Genomic DNA, 17,839 nt, shown 5'->3' on the forward strand with positions numbered 1-17,839 from the left:
TTCCTTTCTTCCATCCTTCTTTCCTTCCTTCTTCCTCCCTTTTCCTTCAATTCCTCTTTCTTTTTATTTCTTTTCTCTTATTAGAACAAAAGAAACTGGCAGATGTAATCTCACATTTAGATTGACCTGAATACTGTGCTTACATGTTAATATAACTAAAAATGCATGTTTCTCTTTGTTGTTGTTGCTAACATAAAAATACAAAAAAAAGATTCATAATGTAAAAATATAGGGATTAAAACCAAGTAGTGGACATGGGAGGTAAACCCAAGAAATACAAATAGAGGAGTAGGAAAGAAATAGCAGGCAGGGGGAGGGCAGTAAATAAAGGGTGTTGTATTAGCCTGTTCTCTCACTGCTATGAAGACATTCCTGAGATTGGGTAATTTATAAAGGAAAGAGGTTTAATTGACTCACAGTTCCGCATGGCTGGGGAGGCCTCAGGAAACTTACAATCATGGCGGAAGGGGAAGCAAACACGTCCTTCTTCACATGGCAGTAAGAGAGACGAGTGCTGAGCAAAGGGGGAAAAGCCCCTTATAAAATCATCCAATCTGATGAGAACTCACTCACTATCACAAGAACAGCATGGGGGGAACCGCCCCCATGATTCAGTTACTTCCCGCCGGGTCCCTCCCATGACATGTGGGGATTATGGGAACTATAATTCAAGATGATATTTGGGTGGAGACACAGAGCCTAACCATATCACGTATGTTATCAAGCAATTTGCCCACCATTGTGAGCAACTGCAACTTAATCTAGTCAGGCAATGCTGGGAGCTGATATACAGTGTGAGCCTCGGTTATCCTATCCAAGGGCAGGGGATCTGGGGTATTTGGAAACAAACTCCTATGAATTAGAAGAGCAGTTGAGGGCTGCCCCTAAGGGTGAGGCTCCCCTGCCCTTCTTGCCTACGTTGCCCTCAAACTGAGAGTACATTAGAGACTAGAGAATGACTTCAAGCTAAGAGATCTAGGAGTGATTAGAAGTCCAGTTGGCCCTGTGCTGCAGTGGTGTGATCTGGGGGTGTGGATGGACGGAGCACTTATAGTTTCTGCTGCAAAAGGACCCAAAACCTGGTAGTACAACTAGGCAGAAATGATTAATGGAATTTAAAATATAGCATGTGTAGGCCGGGCGCAGTGGCTCACGCCTGTAATCCCAGCACTTTGAGAGGCTGAGGTGGGTGAATCACAAGGTCAGGAGGTCGAGACCATCCTGGCTAACACAGTGAAACCCCATCTCTACTAAAAGTACAAAAAAATGAGCCAGGCGTGGTGATGGGCGCCTGTAGTCCCAGCTACTCGGGAGGCAGAGGCAGGAGAATGGCATGAAGCCAGTAGGCGGAGCTTGCAGTAAGCCGAGATAATGCCACTGCACTCCAGCCTGAGTGACAGAGCGAGACTCTGTCTCAAAAAAAAAAAAAGCATGTGTGTGTTTAGACAAGAGAAGTGCTTAACTTATCTATAAGAGAAATAATTAAGTTTTAATATTTAGACCAAGTCAGGAAATATTGTCCTTTTATTTCATTGTGATTTTCTGATTTTTAATCTCACGCAAGGTGGTTACTGTACTTATTCTTCTCTTCTGCTCTGAATGTCCTGCTCAGTTTGATAGAGTTAAGTGTTGCTTCTCTCCCTGCTCAGGGCTTTGGCTCCAGAAAAGACCCACTCAGGGGATCTCTCCCAGTTTTGCCTTTGAATCTCTCTCAGTGTCTGCTGTCCCCCTAGCTGCTGACTCTTGAGTTGATAGCCAGTTCCATGTTTCTGCATATTGGCCTGGGGTTAAATGTCCCTTGCTTCCTGAGGCTGCCCTTCACACCTGGACTCAGTGTCGTTAAGCCCTGGGTAGCCCGCTCATTCCCAAGTCAGCTTCTCTTGACCCCTTGCTGACTGGAGTGGATGGAGCAAATGCAATGACAGATTTTAGAGTCCTAAGGATTGTCAATGTGGATTTATTGTCCTTTCAAATCCCTCGCAGTCAACTCGAAGGAGCTCTCTCAAAGTGGACAAGTTATCAGGATGATGTTCGACAGTTCTCCAGTTGGATGGACAGTATGGAAGCCAACCTAAATGAATCAGAAAGGCAGCATGCGGAGCTGCGGGATAAAATAAGTATGCTCGGAAAAGCCAAGGTGAGAGCTGGATTCCAGATTCCATTTGTTTTCTTACAGGCTTCTTTCGAATGCCACAGTCAGACAAAAATGGGATTACGTGTATGCTGGGACTGTGCACATAACCAAATTATGTTTGGGGCTTATAGTATAATTTCTAAAGCCTTCTTAAACTGGAATTTCATTTGTGGTTATTTTATTAGTGAGTAAAAATTTTCCCTTCCAGGAAAACCATGTAGACCCATGTTTTATAATACAAACCATTGAAAATGTAGCACCGTGAAATATCTATTAATGCCTTCAGCCTGCTCATCGTTAGGAAGTCTTTCTTTTTTTAATCACATCCTTTTGTGTTATTTTTTGTGCATTTGTCATAATGCTTATATTAGTACAGTACTACATGGAAAGATTTTTAAAATAAGTAAATAATGGCATGTTCTTAAAACTTATTGACAGCAGTATTCAAACATGAAGTTTTACAGTCCTTTGGTTTACAGCTGCAGCCTCACTCCAGGGCATGATCATTGGACAGCCTGTTCCTTCACCCCCTTACCATTGTCCTAAACAGCACTTATGATCTTCTACACAGAAATCCTTTAACCTCTCACATTCTCTATTTCTGCTCATTTGTGTCACCTCACCCTGAATATATTACATTGGAAACCTCACTACTCCCAGTGCCTTCTTTCTCATTGCATGAGGCACTAGGTTCTACTGATCCATCCTCTTCACCTGAACTGGAACAGACTCCTGATTTTTCACCTTGTTTCTTGCCTGTATCTATTGTTATCTCCTATAAAGATGAATGTCTCACTTCCAGCCTGAGGTCCCGTGTTGGCTTCCCATTGTCTACAGTTTAAGCTCAATCTCCCTTGCCTGGTTTGTAAGAATGGAAATGAGCTCCTCTGCCATGCTCCTTTCCTTCATGCTCCCAGCCTCCTCCCTTGTGCTCTCCAGCCTTGCTGAAGCTCACACTGTCTCCTGAACATGCCACAGTCTTCACAGTTCTATGCCTTTGCATAATCTCTTCCCTTTTTACAGAAGGTCCTTGCTCTGTCTCTGCCCCTGGCAACCTCCTACTTATCTTTCTGAATGAATTTTGAAGTCATTTTAGCTATGCTACACCACCACCGCTCAGGCTTGATTCATTGTTCTGTTCTCTCATAGCCCTTGGTTCAAAGCTCTTTATCAATTTCATAGGATACATATTTGCATGTCCCTCTCCTTCAGTGGATAGAGATGCTTAATTTTCTTCATATCTTCAACACTTGGCTCTCTGTCTGACGCAGAGCACATGCTGAGTAAAAGTTATTTAAATGACTAAATGATCTTATGTGACCTATGCTAAGGTACTTAATGTTTCTGGGGCTCATTTGCGCATCCATAAATTAATATAATTATAATTATCTGCTTCATAAATACCTGCATGTATTATCTGTTATAATAATTAATTGCTTAATTAATTGGATTCTTCGTCTAGTCAATCAACATTCATTGAGAAATTGCTACATGCAGGCATTGTGCCTGATTCTAGCAGTAAAAACAGTCAAGCGTACATTAGTGGGGATGCATTCACTCAGTGATAAATGTACAAATAAATAATTATAACTGCTGAGTACTATGAAGAAAAAAAGTGGTGTGGTGTGAGAGAAAGTAATTTTGAAAAGGTTCATACAGTTGTTTGAGGCCAGGGGAGAGGGACAGGAAAGGCCTCTCTGAAACAGCAGACATTTAATCGATGCACTAAAGAATTTAAGGCAGAGAAATGAGCCTGGGGAGGAGTTGAGGAACCAGCATTCTAGATAGAATAAACAGCGGGTCCTCAGGCCCGGTGGAGGGAAAGATCCTGTTGCAATGAGGAGCTGCGAGGAGAAAGGCAGGTGTTGTTGGGGTGAGAGCAGGCAGGGAGGGGCTGCGAGGGGAGTTTGATGGAGAGACAGGGCCTGATCCTCCATCCCCATGTCAGCTGCTCTGAGGATTTTCCTCTTGATCCCGGCAGCATTGGGAAGATAATCTAGGTTTTAAGCTGAGAAGTGACATGATTCAACTTTTAATTGCAAGACATTATATCACTTAGACTGCTGTGTGGAGCATGAAATAAGGGACAGGGAGAGAATTGGTGGCCAGGAATCCGCCTGGGAGACTACTGCAAAGTCCAAGTGAAAGAGGAGGGCAGCCTGCGCTGGGGAGTTTGCAGGAGATGTGGGGACAGATGTCACAGTATAAAAGGAGGTAGAGCTAACTGGATTTCCTAATGGTTTAAGAGGACAGAGAGCTAGAGAAGATGCTGAAACAATTCCCATGTTCTGGGTTGACTGGCTGGGTGGGAGGTCATGGCATTTGCTGTTTGAAAAGAGATGGAAAGAGAAGGGGGTTTCATGGGAGGCTGGGGTAGAATAGGGATGGGGTGAACATCAGGGGTCCATTTCTGGTCATAATCAGTTTGAAATGTTAAAGTAGAAACATAAAGTCATTAATTGGGAATTCATATCTTAGAGAAAGTTCTGGACCAGACATAAAATACACACATACACACACACACACTCCATGCATTCACACACATATCTGTGTCAAATAGATAAATAGATGGGGGAATGGACGAATGGGTAACCGGAAGTCACTTGTCAACTGTACAGTTAAAATATCTTGGTTTTAGCATGTCACTGATGTGATGGTGCATGGGTAACCACTTTATTTTTCTTACATGCTCTCTAGTTATTAAATGAAGAAGTGCTGAGTTACAGCAGCTTGCTGGAGACCATCGAAGTCAAAGGGGCTGGCATGACAGAACACTACGTCACCCAGCTAGAACTCCAGGATCTACAGGAACGATACAGAGCCATCCAAGAGAGGGCCAAGGTACGGCAAAGCACTTTCCTTGTAGATTCACGACAAGGGGAGTGTTTGGAGCTGTGCTCCTTTAAAGACTCATTTATTTTCAAGAATGACGGGCTTGGGAAAACAGAATAAAAGCAAAATGAATTTTTAACATTTTAAAGGTGTTACTGGCAAAACCAAACAAAAACCTTCAAATATTGTTAGTATTATGAAAGCTGTGAAAGCAAGATAATTTTCAACTAAAAATTCCTAGAAATGTACCAATTGTTAAAAAATTCTGGACAGCTTCATAATGAAGACTCATAAATGCCTTAGTATGTCTGATCGTGAGAGTTTTCTAAGATGGAAAATAATCACTGATAGTATTTTTCATTCTTCATTTAGTCCTCACAAAGAAAATAAATATGCTTTCTCAGAGCACATTCTACTGTGGAAAATTAAATCCACAGTAAGTCCAAATCCTCATTTAAGGCACAATATAAAAATTTCAATTTTCTTCATTAGCAAAAGTGAATTTTTATGAAATTAGTAAAGTGAATTCATTTTTTAATCTGTCTGTTACATTGTATAAGGTGTTCAGAGATCATGTAGTTAATTCAACAAAATAATTAATAACACATTTATTCCTGAAATATTAGATTTTTATATTTTTACATAAATCTTGAAGATTCATGATTCTAGGAAATAACTCATATTCCAATGTCTCAATAACTGTACTTTTCTAAAATTACAAAAGCAAATTACAGCACATTGATGCTTTATAAAGTAATGTGTTCCTATCTTCATTATTGTAAATGCTAATTATAGGAAGCCGTAACCAAGTCTGAAAAACTTGTCCGCCTGCACCAAGAGTATCAGAGAGACCTAAAGGCATTTGAAGTTTGGTTGGGGCAAGAACAAGAAAAGCTCGACCAGTATTCAGTTCTTGAAGGTGATGCTCACACTCATGAGACAACATTGCGTGATCTTCAGGTAAAGCCTCCTTTATCCTAAAACAAAGGAATCTTCAGTCTGAATATGGAATTATTATTTTAAGCAATAGGAAGTTAATAGAAACCTTGAGCCTAGTGGCTACCTGATACACATTAAGTGCAATCCCCATAAGGTCTGATCAAGAACATTCTGAGACCTCAGTAGTATGTGCTAGTTGACATCCTTTTGTAGCAATTTAGATAGGGCAGGACTAGCACTTGGGGAACTCATAGAGCTGCTAGGGTGGCCCTGACAAGAATGGCTGGAGATCCAATTGATGGGGTTGTCTGGCCTACCTGCCTGTTTCTCCCTAAGGGATCAAACCAGATGTGGGGGACAGCAGCAGAAAGCATTAGAAGGTGACATGAAGTCAAACTAGTGGCAATGTATTGAGCCATGTGGTTTTAAGCAAAACTTGCCACATTGCTGATGGTACAGGTTTGGGCTCAGAATTCTAGAAGAAGGAATTAAAGAAGCCAAAAAAAAAAAAAAAAAAAGTGTTTGGGCCCAGGCCAGCAGGCCATAATTCATGGTGAGAAGTCAGACATGGTGGAAAAAGTGGTCATAACCTATATACTTATTTACTCATTCAGTATTTACTGGGCACTTAAAACAGTACACATACTTTGCTAGCTACTTCAGGTAAAGGTGATTAAGATACGATTTCTGCCTTCAAGGAACTTGAAATCTGATGAGGAACACAAACCCATAGCAAGATGATTATAAAGAATGTGGTGAGGACATTAACAGACTAATGTAAGGAATCTTATGGTAGCCTCAAAGAAGGGCCCATAATCTTACCTTAAGGAGTAGCTAGGAATCAAGGAAGTTCACCAAGAAGGGGCCACCATGTACAAAACAAACAGCAGAAGATGGAGAAAGGCCAATGAGATCACTTTATGTCCCACCAGCAATGTGTTGGAACTTACAAATGTGCTATCAGCCCGGATTAGAATTGGTTCAGGATTGGGTAAGTTTTACCTACAGCTTGGACAAGGTGGAAAAACCAGGGACCATCATGATTATCAGTCACATATAAAATTTCTAGCTTTTTCTGTTAGGTCTGGGAAATTGTATAATGTCAAGAGAATGGGGTTGGGATTAGGAAGTTGGGACTCTAATCCTTGGGGAACCCAACACTAGGTGACTTCAGGCAAGTGAGAACTTCTCTGACCCAATTTCATCCACAGAGTTGTAAGGATTAAATGGAAGAAAATCTTGTTTAAATATACGGTCTACTCATGAAGTAAGTAAATAATAAAAGTTAGAAGGGTCACAATTTCCTCAGCTTACTTACGGGTCTCATCCATCCTGCCTCCAAAGAGTAGGATGTCCTAGTCCACAGGTTTAGCTGTTGTAATTTATTTGACTCAAATCGACTATTTTCTTTAAATAACCCTTCTTAGTTCTACACTACCAACGTCATTGGCAAGCAAATGCTGAGCGCCCTGTGCTTTTGTGTAGGAACTAAGCCAATAGTTACCCATCGCCAGCAGATGTTGCTGTTGCTCTGGTCAAGAGAAAATATTTCGCTTAAGCCAGTATTTAAGTGGTGCAAACCTAACTTCCCCCTGATTTCACCGTGCATTAATTCTTACATTTTCTATTGTGAGCCACCACAAAGGTTAAAAAGGAAGGAAGATGCTAGTGACAGGAAGCAGTGGTGGAGAATTGTGATGCCGCAACCACAAAGCAGAATTTCTTCAGAATCCTGATGTTCTGTAGCATGTACATGGTGTGGGGATTGGCCAGTCGTGTGGACCATATTCAGAAATTATTCTGTATAACCTGAAGGCCTAGTTTGGGTCATAGAACATATATAATTTATATATTTTTATATAATATTTTAAATATATTAATATGTTTAATATATTATATACACATATTTATGTTATATATATTTTATAGTTTTAGTAATATTATATATAAATATATATTTATTTAAATATTGAGCTATGTTTTTCCTTCAGAATACAGAGTTGAAATTTGGGATATATGAGAATTTATCTAATAGAATATTAACTTGGATAATAGATAAAGTGGTTATTTATGAAGTATGGAAAAGATGCTGAGAAGATTAATAAATCAGTCAACTACTGTCCAGGGCCACAGTGTCTGTATTTTTAAATAAAATATTATTGGAATGCAGCCACACCCATTTATTTATGTATCATCTGTGGTTTTTTTCATACTACAATGGCAGAGTTAAGTCATTGCAACAGAGACCTATGGCCCACAGGGTCCAAGTTATTTACTATCAGGCCCTTCATAGAAAAAGTTTGCCAACTTTGAATTAGGAAAATGATTGTAAAAAATTATCATGAAAAAAAGTCTAAGAATTTTAGAATAAAGTTTATGTATTTGTTGCCAATTTGATTAATATTTTACCATGTATATCTATAGTTCTTCTCTTTCCATGTGCATATGTGTTTACATTACACCATGCTTGAAGTGACATCGTATTTGAAGAAAAATGTTCTATTAGTTGAAACCATATGAGATTGTTATTTTTGTAAGAAAAATATTTTAGCAATCTTAAGTGGTTTTTAAGGTATGGTATTGAGGAAAATACTATGTTTTAACTACATATATTGATATTTTTAGCATTGTTGATGGGATTTGACATGATTTATTTTACTTTAGGTGATCAGATCAAGTGACCATATAGATTTATGTTTCTCACCAGAAGTATAAGTGTGCCATGTTGTTTTACCAACATCTTTAAGGATATAAGTTTCTTTTTATCCTATAAAAAATAGCATATGCTCTTCAAAACTTGATTTATACTGAATTTGTAGGGTAAATCTTTGGGGCTTAGGCTTTGGTGGAGGAAATGTGTTTGCACCTGGGAGCACCTGGTGGGCAGGTGTGATGAACTAATTTCCCAGGTTTGTGTGCCCTGCACTCTCCAGGTTCAACTTTTCTTGGCCACCACAGTGCCTAGAGTACAGCTTTGGCAAAAGATTCCTCCTTAGCAAAAAGAGGGTTCATTGTTTCTTTCTCAGTCACAAATGTAGCACTGAGCTATTCAATGTCAAAGCAAGAAGCTTAAGGCACTTTAAGCAGATTATGAGCCATAATAAGCCTAGGTCATTCTTTTAAACAATAACTCTTTACTCACAAGTGTTTTTGCCTATAAGCTAAAAAGTCAAATTTCAAAAACTGTTGATTGAGAAAAATATTGGGGTGTGTGTATGTGTGTGTGTGTGTTGATTATTTTAATTGGAAAAATTTTAGGAATCTTTCTGACTTGCAAGAAAATATTGTTAGGGACGTATTTTTGTATAGGGCATAATAAAATCATTTTTTTCTAATGAGAAGTTCAAGCAATCACAGTTGGCTTGGGCGAGACATGCTAACCCATGCAAGTGTGAAATATGATTCAGAGTAACAGCCATACCTTTTTCTCTGCAGGAGCTACAGGTACACTGTGCAGAGGGGCAGGCCCTGTTGAACTCAGTGCTGCACACCAGAGAGGATGTGATCCCATCAGGTATCCCACAGGCAGAGGACCGGGCTTTAGAGTCTCTCCGGCAAGACTGGCAGGTTTACCAGCACAAGCTGTCCGAGACCCGGACTCAGTTCAATAATGTAGTGAACAAACTGAGGCTAATGGAGCAGAAGTTTCAGCAAGTAGATGAATGGCTCAAAACAGCAGAGGAGAAAGTTAGTCCCAGGACCATACGTCAGTCAAACCGAGCAACCAAAGAGATACAGTTACATCAGATGAAGGTATAACTCATGTAGATTCCTGATCTTTCTCAAAGCTACAGTTACCTTGCATAGTTTGTTCCATAAAAATATATAGTATCTTTTGTCCAAAGCTTAGGCTTTGCAAAAGCTTTTCGATTACCTAGAAAGTTAAAATAAATTACAATGGCGCATTCCTCTTACAGCAATTATTTCATAAATTAGCCTTTGATACAATGTAGTTTAATGTGATTATTTTATATTTTCCTTCCATACCCTATTACCTTGTTTTGTGAAGATACATGAATGTTTGTGTTACACTAATTTAAGTTTATGGTTCTGATATGAAATAACTCCAATATAGTTCATTGAAATAATACTGGAGAATTAGTTTTATTCTAATTTTTATGCAATTTTAGTGCACACATCTAAAATAGTGCTTGGGTCTTAGGAATTTATTTTCATTATCCACCCATTTTAAAATGGATCTAAGTACAATAGGAGGTCTAAAAAATTATGCCACTTTGTTTTCAGGTTTATTTATTTATTTATTTATTATTTTTTTTTGGAGACAGAGTCTCATTCTGTCACCCAGGCTGGAGTGCAGTGAAGTAATCTCAGCTCACTGTAACCTCCATCTTCTGGGTTCAAGCAATTCTCCTGCCTCAGCCTCCCAAGTAGCTGGGACTACAGGCATGAGCCACTGCACCTGGCCTGTTTTCATTTTTAATTTTTGAATGGAAGTGTAATAGATACAGAAAACTATCCAACTCAAGTGTACAGTTTGTATCACGTTGTTTTAATATATTTATGAAGATAACATTTGGCATTTTCACAATTATGTCTCAAAATAAACGTCTTCTAAACATACACTGAAACCATTTCCCATTAAGAAGATATATATCGGTCTTATTCAAATGGCTAAGATTGAATGTTTCTCTTTGATACTTTGTCATTTCAGAAGTGGCACGAAGAAGTGATTGCATACAGAGATGAAGTTGAGGAAGTGGGAGCTAGAGCTCAAGAGATACTGGACGAAAGCCATGTGAACAGCAGAATGGGTTGCCAGGCCACCCAGCTGACTTCCAGATACCAGGCCCTGCTTCTCCAAGTGCTGGTGAGTGGGTCACCAGGTGCTCAGCGTAGGCCAGCAAACTTCACCGGCCAAAATAGCCTTCCTTTCACGAACATCCAGTGAAGATACATATTCACCAACAAAGGCCCTGGCACAGGCCTTTACTTCACCATTCAGTTTTCTCTGTTCTTTCATAGGAACAAATAAAATTCCTGGAAGAAGAGATTCAGAGTTTGGAGGAATCAGAATCATCCCTCAGTTCCTATTCGGATTGGTATGGCTCTACGCATAAAAACTTCAAGAATGTGGCTACCAAGATTGACAAAGTAGATACAACAATGATGGGGAAGAAATTGAAGACGTTGGAGGTAGGCACACATACTTCAGATTTGTGTCCAACCTTTCTGTTCACCGAGCTGCCCATTCTCCTGTATAGATACTGGAAGCACAAGTGATCATCCCAACCATTATGACTGGTGATCCTGAGCTCATCGTTTTACTTGAAATACTAAGTTGGCTCTTTAAGGCCAGAAGCCGGCTTTCACTTATTTATGATGTGTTGTTATCAGAATGACTTACACATGGACACCCATGAAAGTCTTAACTGAATTCCAGTGTGACACTCAATATTAAGAGAAAACGACCTCTCAAATTAATGGCCCAGTGCCTGTCCAGAGTTTAAACTCAGGTCTTTTGGAAAAGATTGCTAGGGATGAGAGAAACATCAAGTTCTTTTTTGATTCTCTGAATTGGAAATGATATATCAATCAAGACTTTTAGAACCTATATCGAAGTAAAGAAGCCAGGGTTCCTGATTCCTGGCAGGTCAAATCTGGTTATGAACATCAACAACTTAGTTTAAAGGGAAATAGGTAGACTGAAGAACAGGCCTTGAGAAACCTTTCTTTAAAAGGAAAAGAAATGGCCAGGCTCAGTGGCTCACACCTGTAATTCCAGCACTTTGGGAGGCTGAGGTGGGTGGATTGCTTGAGGTCAGGAGTTCAAGACCAACATGGTGAAACCCTGTCTCTACTAACAAATACAAAAATTAGCCGGGCATGGTGGCACAGACCTGTAGTCCCAGCTACTTCGGAGGCTGAGGCAGGAGAATCTCTGGAACCCAGGAGGCGGAGGTTGCAATGAGCCAAGATCATGCCACTGCACTCCAGCCTCGGTGACAAAGTGAAACTCCATCTCAAAAAAAAAAAAAAGAAAAAGAAAAGAAATAAGGTTACATTTGCTTCCTACTCACTCTCTTTTTCAGGTTTTGCTCAAAGACATGGAGAAAGGTCACAGTTTGCTGAAATCAGCCCGGGAGAAAGGAGAGAGGGCTGTTAAATACTTGGAGGAAGGCGAGGCAGAGAGGTTAAGAAAGGAGATTCATGATCACGTGGAGCAGTTGAAGGAACTGACCAGCACTGTCCGGAAAGAACACATGACACTGGAAAAAGGTCTTCATTTAGCAAAGGAATTCTCAGATAAATGCAAAGCCCTGACACAGTGGATAGCAGAATACCAGGAAATCCTACGTGTTCCTGAAGAACCCAAAATGGAATTATATGAGAAAAAAGCTCAGTTATCTAAATACAAGGTAATGTGTTTACTCACTGACAGATGCATGCGGAGTTCACACAGAGACTAAATGGGAGGGAGGTAATTCTTGCTGTGTGTTGCCCGTAACAGCTGCTGGAATGCATCCCGCACATGTCCGTTCTGCAGCTGTCCAGCGATGCCATGACCTGTGGAGATTTACTGGGTTAAATCCACTACTTCAGAGTTATTTTTCCATTCAGAGATCTGATACTGAAAGATTGTGTCAATACATTTATTGATTGTATGTATCTGTCTATCAATGAAGATCTTTTCTGATGTGTGAGCCAGGTATTTGGATCCCCCAGGTAAAATATTGCTGGCACGAGGATCCCATATCTTTTCCATATTGAGGCTTCCCTTCATCTTCTGGTACCCAAGGCTAGAAGCTGACCTATGGTAAATTGAAAATGACATATCATATTTATAAGAAAATAAGTTCTAATTAACAAACTCTAGCTGAGTACCTTAGAAATTGATTTTTGAAAGAATAAATAGTGATGTGGATATACCTATACATGACATAGACAAAGGTACTTCACCCGCTCCAATATTTGAAGCAATTATGCAAGCTTACATGTGGAATAATTTGTGTTATAAATTTGATCTGCATGATTGAGTGATACCTTTTAAGAATTACAGTGTGCTGGCTTACCCCAAAGCTTTCCCTGTTGGAAGCTTTTGTGATGGCCTCTTCCAGCCGATGTCTATTTCTATCCTTGGCTTCTCTGCCAAGCCTGACAACTTGTCTTTGAAGAGGCCACATAAGAATCACAGCCTCTTCCTTCCGGCCACTGATTTCTTGATAGATTTAAGTAGTGCTTTCAGCCTATTTCAGCAAGGTCACAACTAGAATTGTTCTTGCTAACTCCCTGAGTAGCTCAAATTGGAACTAACTTCATGACCTCAAAATCAAAAGATAGTGGCCTTTTTATGTTGAGAATTTTTTTCTCTGATGAAAGGAATAAGGTAGAAGCCAGAAATATGAGCTATATTAAATTTAGCCAAATAGAACTATTTCCCATCCTTTTTTCTCCACATAGGACGGTCCATTTGATGTGTGACTTTGCTTTTGTATTTAGAAACTGTGTTAGCCATAATAAATCACTCTCTCTTTAATGTTTTGCACTTATTGATTCATAAATATGTACCAATCTTTCTTTGAGGTGGATCATCTCTTGGCGTGCCACGGGCATATGTATGTATTCATCTTGTCCACAGAGATGAGCAAGCTCATTTTTTTTTTCTTTGTAATTCAAGTCACTTCAACAAACGGTGCTGTCCCATGAACCATCAGTAAAGTCAGTGAGAGAGAAGGGTGAAGCTCTTCTGGAACTAGTGCAGGATGTCACTTTAAAGGACAAAATAGATCAACTTCAAAGTGATTACCAGGACCTGTGCAGCATAGGAAAGGTAAGGAGAGATGAAAGACTCCATAAAAGGGTTTATTTTCCAAAATGTGGGTCCTGACTCCTTTCTCTCTGTCATAATTTTAAGGTCTGGTATGGGTTAGTATTTTTTTTTTAATTCAGATAAATATTTAATTGGCATAATGACTATTTTTTTTTCCATTCCTGGTAGTTTTCTCTTGGGTTTTTTGTAATACAAAACAGTTTTGAGTAGATTTTTCACTTGAAAGTCACCTCTGATGGGCACCTGGTTTTGCAGGAGCATGTCTTCAGTCTGGAGGCGAAAGTCAAAGACCATGAAGACTACAACAGTGAGCTCCAAGAGGTTGAAAAGTGGCTGCTGCAGATGTCCGGCAGACTGGTGGCCCCTGACCTCCTGGAGACGAGCAGCCTGGAGACAATCACCCAGCAACTGGCCCACCACAAGGTACCCCTGACCTTTAAAGGGCTGCCTTTGGGACAGCTTCACCAGTGTGTGTATGCGTGTGTCTGTGCATGTGTGTCCATGTGTGGGGATGCACACACAGGTGCATCTCTGGTTTACAATGATTGTACTGAATCAGGTCTGTATTAGTCCGTTTTCACATGGCTGACAAAGACATACCTGAGACTGGGCAATTTACAAAAGAAAGAGGTTTATTGGACTTACAGTTCCATGTGTCTGGGGAGGCCTCACAATCATGGTGGAAGGTAAAGGCACATCTCACATGGCGGCAGACAAGAGAGTGTTTGCAGGGAAACTCCCATCTTTAAAACCATCAGATCTCATGAGACTTATTTGCTATCATGAGAACAGCATGAAAAAGAGCTGTCCCCATGATTCAGTTATCTCCTACCAGGTCCCTTCCACAACACGTGGGAATTCAAGATGAGATTAGGGTGGGGAGACAGCCAAACGATATCAAGGTCTAAGTCTCAAGCACTTCTGACAATTGACAACAGTTGAACTTGATATTCAAGTGAATCAAGAAGAGTTGAATCCTCTCATTGAACTTCTGAACATATTGTTGCATTTTCCCCAGCTAATAATTTTTATCTCAGAATTTAGTCTTTATGGGATCTATTTTGGAAAATGCAGCCAAAGGCATCAGAAAATCTGGATTCTAGTCTGGACTCTTCCCCTCTCCAGGATTCTCCCCTGGAGAGACAACTTCGCCTATCTGAGTCTGTCTTTTTCTCCTTTAGGATGATAACAATACCAGCCCATCTCATAATTGTTGTGCTAATCACAGGAGATAATATTTGTGAAGACATTTTGTAAATCACAAAGTACAAAACTAATGTGAGGAGTTCTTATCTTTGATACAGGTGATAGGCTAAAAGCGCTATTTAAATCTGTCAAGATAAGAACTTAATAATACGTATTTTTAGTAATTATGTTTACCAGATGATAGATGTTGTGGTCACAATTTTATGGAGCAACTTATTTGTGATCGTAATGGAAAGCAAGTTTATTCATGATGTGGTCGGTGTCTGATAGTGTGTCTTAGGAAAGCCAGTTAGCCTCTCTGGGCGCCAACATTTCCATCTATAAGAAAGGATTTTATTTAACAAATATGAATTAAAAAGCAGCTACACTATACCTTCTGGTAGGCACTGAGGAGATGACAATCCAGAAGGTAGTCTACCCCATGAATGACCTCGTGGTGGAGTGGTTCTGTTCCAACTCAGAGACAAAGTGGTTCCTTTCAACTGAGCATATATAATAACTGCTAGCCCAGCACTGTTTGAAAAAGTAGTAGACCCTGGACTGCTGAAGGGGCCACTCAGGTTTCCTATAGATATAATGATGGGTTACCCAGGCAACCGTATATTGGATTGTGTCACTTGTCCTTAGCATCATATAACAGTTAAAAAAAAAAAAAAAGAAAAGAAAAAGAAAAAACACTAGAACTTGATTTTATTTATTTATTTTTTTGAGATGGAGTTTTACTCTTGTTGCTCAGGCTGGAGTGTGGTGGTGCAATCTTAGCTCACTGCAACCTCTGCTTCCTAGGTTCAAGTGATTCTCCTGCCTCAGTCTCCCGAGTAGCTGAGATTACAGGTGCCCTCCACCATGCCCGACTAATTTTTGTATTTTTAGTAGAGACAGGGTTACACCATGTTGGCCAGGCTGGTCTCTAACTCCTGACCTCAGGTGATCCACCAGCCTAGGCCTCCCAAAGTACTGGGATTACAGGTGTGAGCCACCACACCTGGCCAGAACGTGATTAAAAAAAATAAGCTTTTCTTCCCTGAGTCATCTATAAGAATGCTCACTAAAGAATGCCAGTGGGTATGGTGGTGTGAGGTGAAATCAGGCTGAGCTATGTCCAAAGCCTGGGGTCTGTGCCATACCTTGACTGTGTTATACAACCTCACTGTGCTTCAGTTTCCTCATCTATAAAATAATGACGGTACACATTCGTCGGGCTTATATGTAATTCCTGGACTATAGCAAGTGCTTAATAAATGATAAGTTTAAATGCTGTTTTCATTATTATAAACAGTAGTAGATGTAAGTTAGATATCACATGAATTAAAAAATAGATATTAGATTATTACAGAAACTAGAATTAGATTATTACATTTGTGCAGAAGTAATTGTTTTGTCATTAAAAGTAATAACAGCCTGGGTGCGGTGGCTCACACCTGTAATCCAAGCACTTTGGGAGGCCAAGGCCAGCAGATCACTTGAGGTCAGGAGTTCAAGACCAGCCTGGTCAACATAGTAAAACCCGATCTCTATTAAAAATACAAAAAAAAAAAAAAAAATTAGCCAGGTGTGGTGGTGGACACCTATAATCCCACCTACTTGGGAGGCTGAGGCAGAAGAATCACTTGAACCTGGGAGGCAGAGTGGCGGTAAGCCAAAATTGTGCCACTGCACTCCAGCCTGGGCAGCAGAGTGACACTCTGTCTAGAAAAAAAAAAAAAAAGAAAAGTAATGACAAAAATCACAACTACATTTGCACCAACCTTATAGAAATGAGATATTATATAAATTTGATGAAATAGTAATCAGACTGTTTTAGACAAAAATTACGCCAGAATTATAACTTATCGACCTGAAAAATATAGGAATATCTTTTTGTCTGGTAGTAATACCATGGAGCAGATATCTCTCTGAGACCAGCCATGAACACAGTCTAGTCTTAAAGGTTACTTCATAAGTCCTTCTGTAACTAATCTCTCAAGCTCATTGACTCTTCCCTTTGGAGTATCCCTGAAAATATGTGCTTTTGTTTTCATTTAATGTATAACTAAGATAAATTGCAAGATTCTTTCAAAAACAGTATTAAACAGTGAAATTATCTATCTTAAACTTTGTTTGATGGATAAGTTATTTAAAAGTAAAAGTAGAATTCTGAGAACTCTGTATTGGTTTCATTTTTGCAGGCAATGATGGAAGAAATTGCTGGTTTTGAAGACCGTTTGAACAATCTTCAAATGAAAGGTGATGCTTTGATTGGCCAATGTGCAGACCACCTGCAAGCGAAACTTAAACAAAACGTCCATGCTCATCTGCAGGGCACAAAGGACAGCTACTCAGCGATCTGCAGCACAGCTCAGAGGGTGAGTGTCCCCAGAACGTTCCATGATGACGAGGAATTATGGAGACAGGCTGTGCAGTCTAGAGACTTTTTACAAATAGAATCAATGCTCAACTCTTTGGATTAGTTAGTTTTGGTGTGTTGCCAGACAGGAAATATGAGGATAAATTTCACAGTGGCTGTGTGAACACAAAACTAACACATTTCGTATTTGATTGATGTGACTAAGCAGTGAATTTCAGATATTGTTTTATCCAATTTGTTTATTCCATGAATTGGTTATGAAAAAGTTTGTTAAAAGTTGATTTGGGCTGGGCATGGTGGCTCAAGCCTGTAATCCTAGCACCTTGGGAGGCCAAAGCAGGTGGATCACTTGAGGTCAGGAATTCGAGACCAGCCTGGCCAACATGGTGAAACTCCGTCTCCACTAAAAATACAAAAATTACCCGGGTATGGTGGCAAGCACCTGTAATCCCAGATACTTGGGAAGCTGAGGCAGGAGAATCTCTTGAACCCAGGAAAACCCAGGAGGCGGAGATTGCAGTGAGCTGAGATTGCGCCACTGCACTCCAGCCTGGGAGACAGAGAGAGACTCCATCTAAAAAAAAAAAAAAAA

General features: G+C 39.9%; 1 protein-coding gene across 1 annotated transcript in view; it reads left to right on the forward strand.

Annotated features, from left to right (window-relative positions):
- Positions 1-17,839, forward strand: part of SYNE1 (spectrin repeat containing, nuclear envelope 1) — a 570,706-nt gene that overhangs the window by 298,630 nt on the left and 254,237 nt on the right. Inside the window, exons 64-72 of the mRNA XM_011996807.1 lie at positions 1,984-2,137; positions 4,832-4,975; positions 5,762-5,926; positions 9,341-9,592; positions 10,578-10,733; positions 10,889-11,059; positions 11,956-12,282; positions 13,542-13,694; positions 17,069-17,245. Of these exons, the coding sequence (XP_011852197.1) occupies positions 1,984-2,137; positions 4,832-4,975; positions 5,762-5,926; positions 9,341-9,592; positions 10,578-10,733; positions 10,889-11,059; positions 11,956-12,282; positions 13,542-13,694; positions 17,069-17,245 (1,699 nt within the window). The remainder of the gene's footprint in view (positions 1-1,983; positions 2,138-4,831; positions 4,976-5,761; positions 5,927-9,340; positions 9,593-10,577; positions 10,734-10,888; positions 11,060-11,955; positions 12,283-13,541; positions 13,695-17,068; positions 17,246-17,839) is intronic.

This window comes from Mandrillus leucophaeus, unplaced genomic scaffold (genome assembly GCF_000951045.1).
Source record: "Mandrillus leucophaeus isolate KB7577 unplaced genomic scaffold, Mleu.le_1.0 Scaffold524, whole genome shotgun sequence".
Classification (NCBI taxonomy): Eukaryota; Metazoa; Chordata; class Mammalia; order Primates; family Cercopithecidae; genus Mandrillus; species Mandrillus leucophaeus.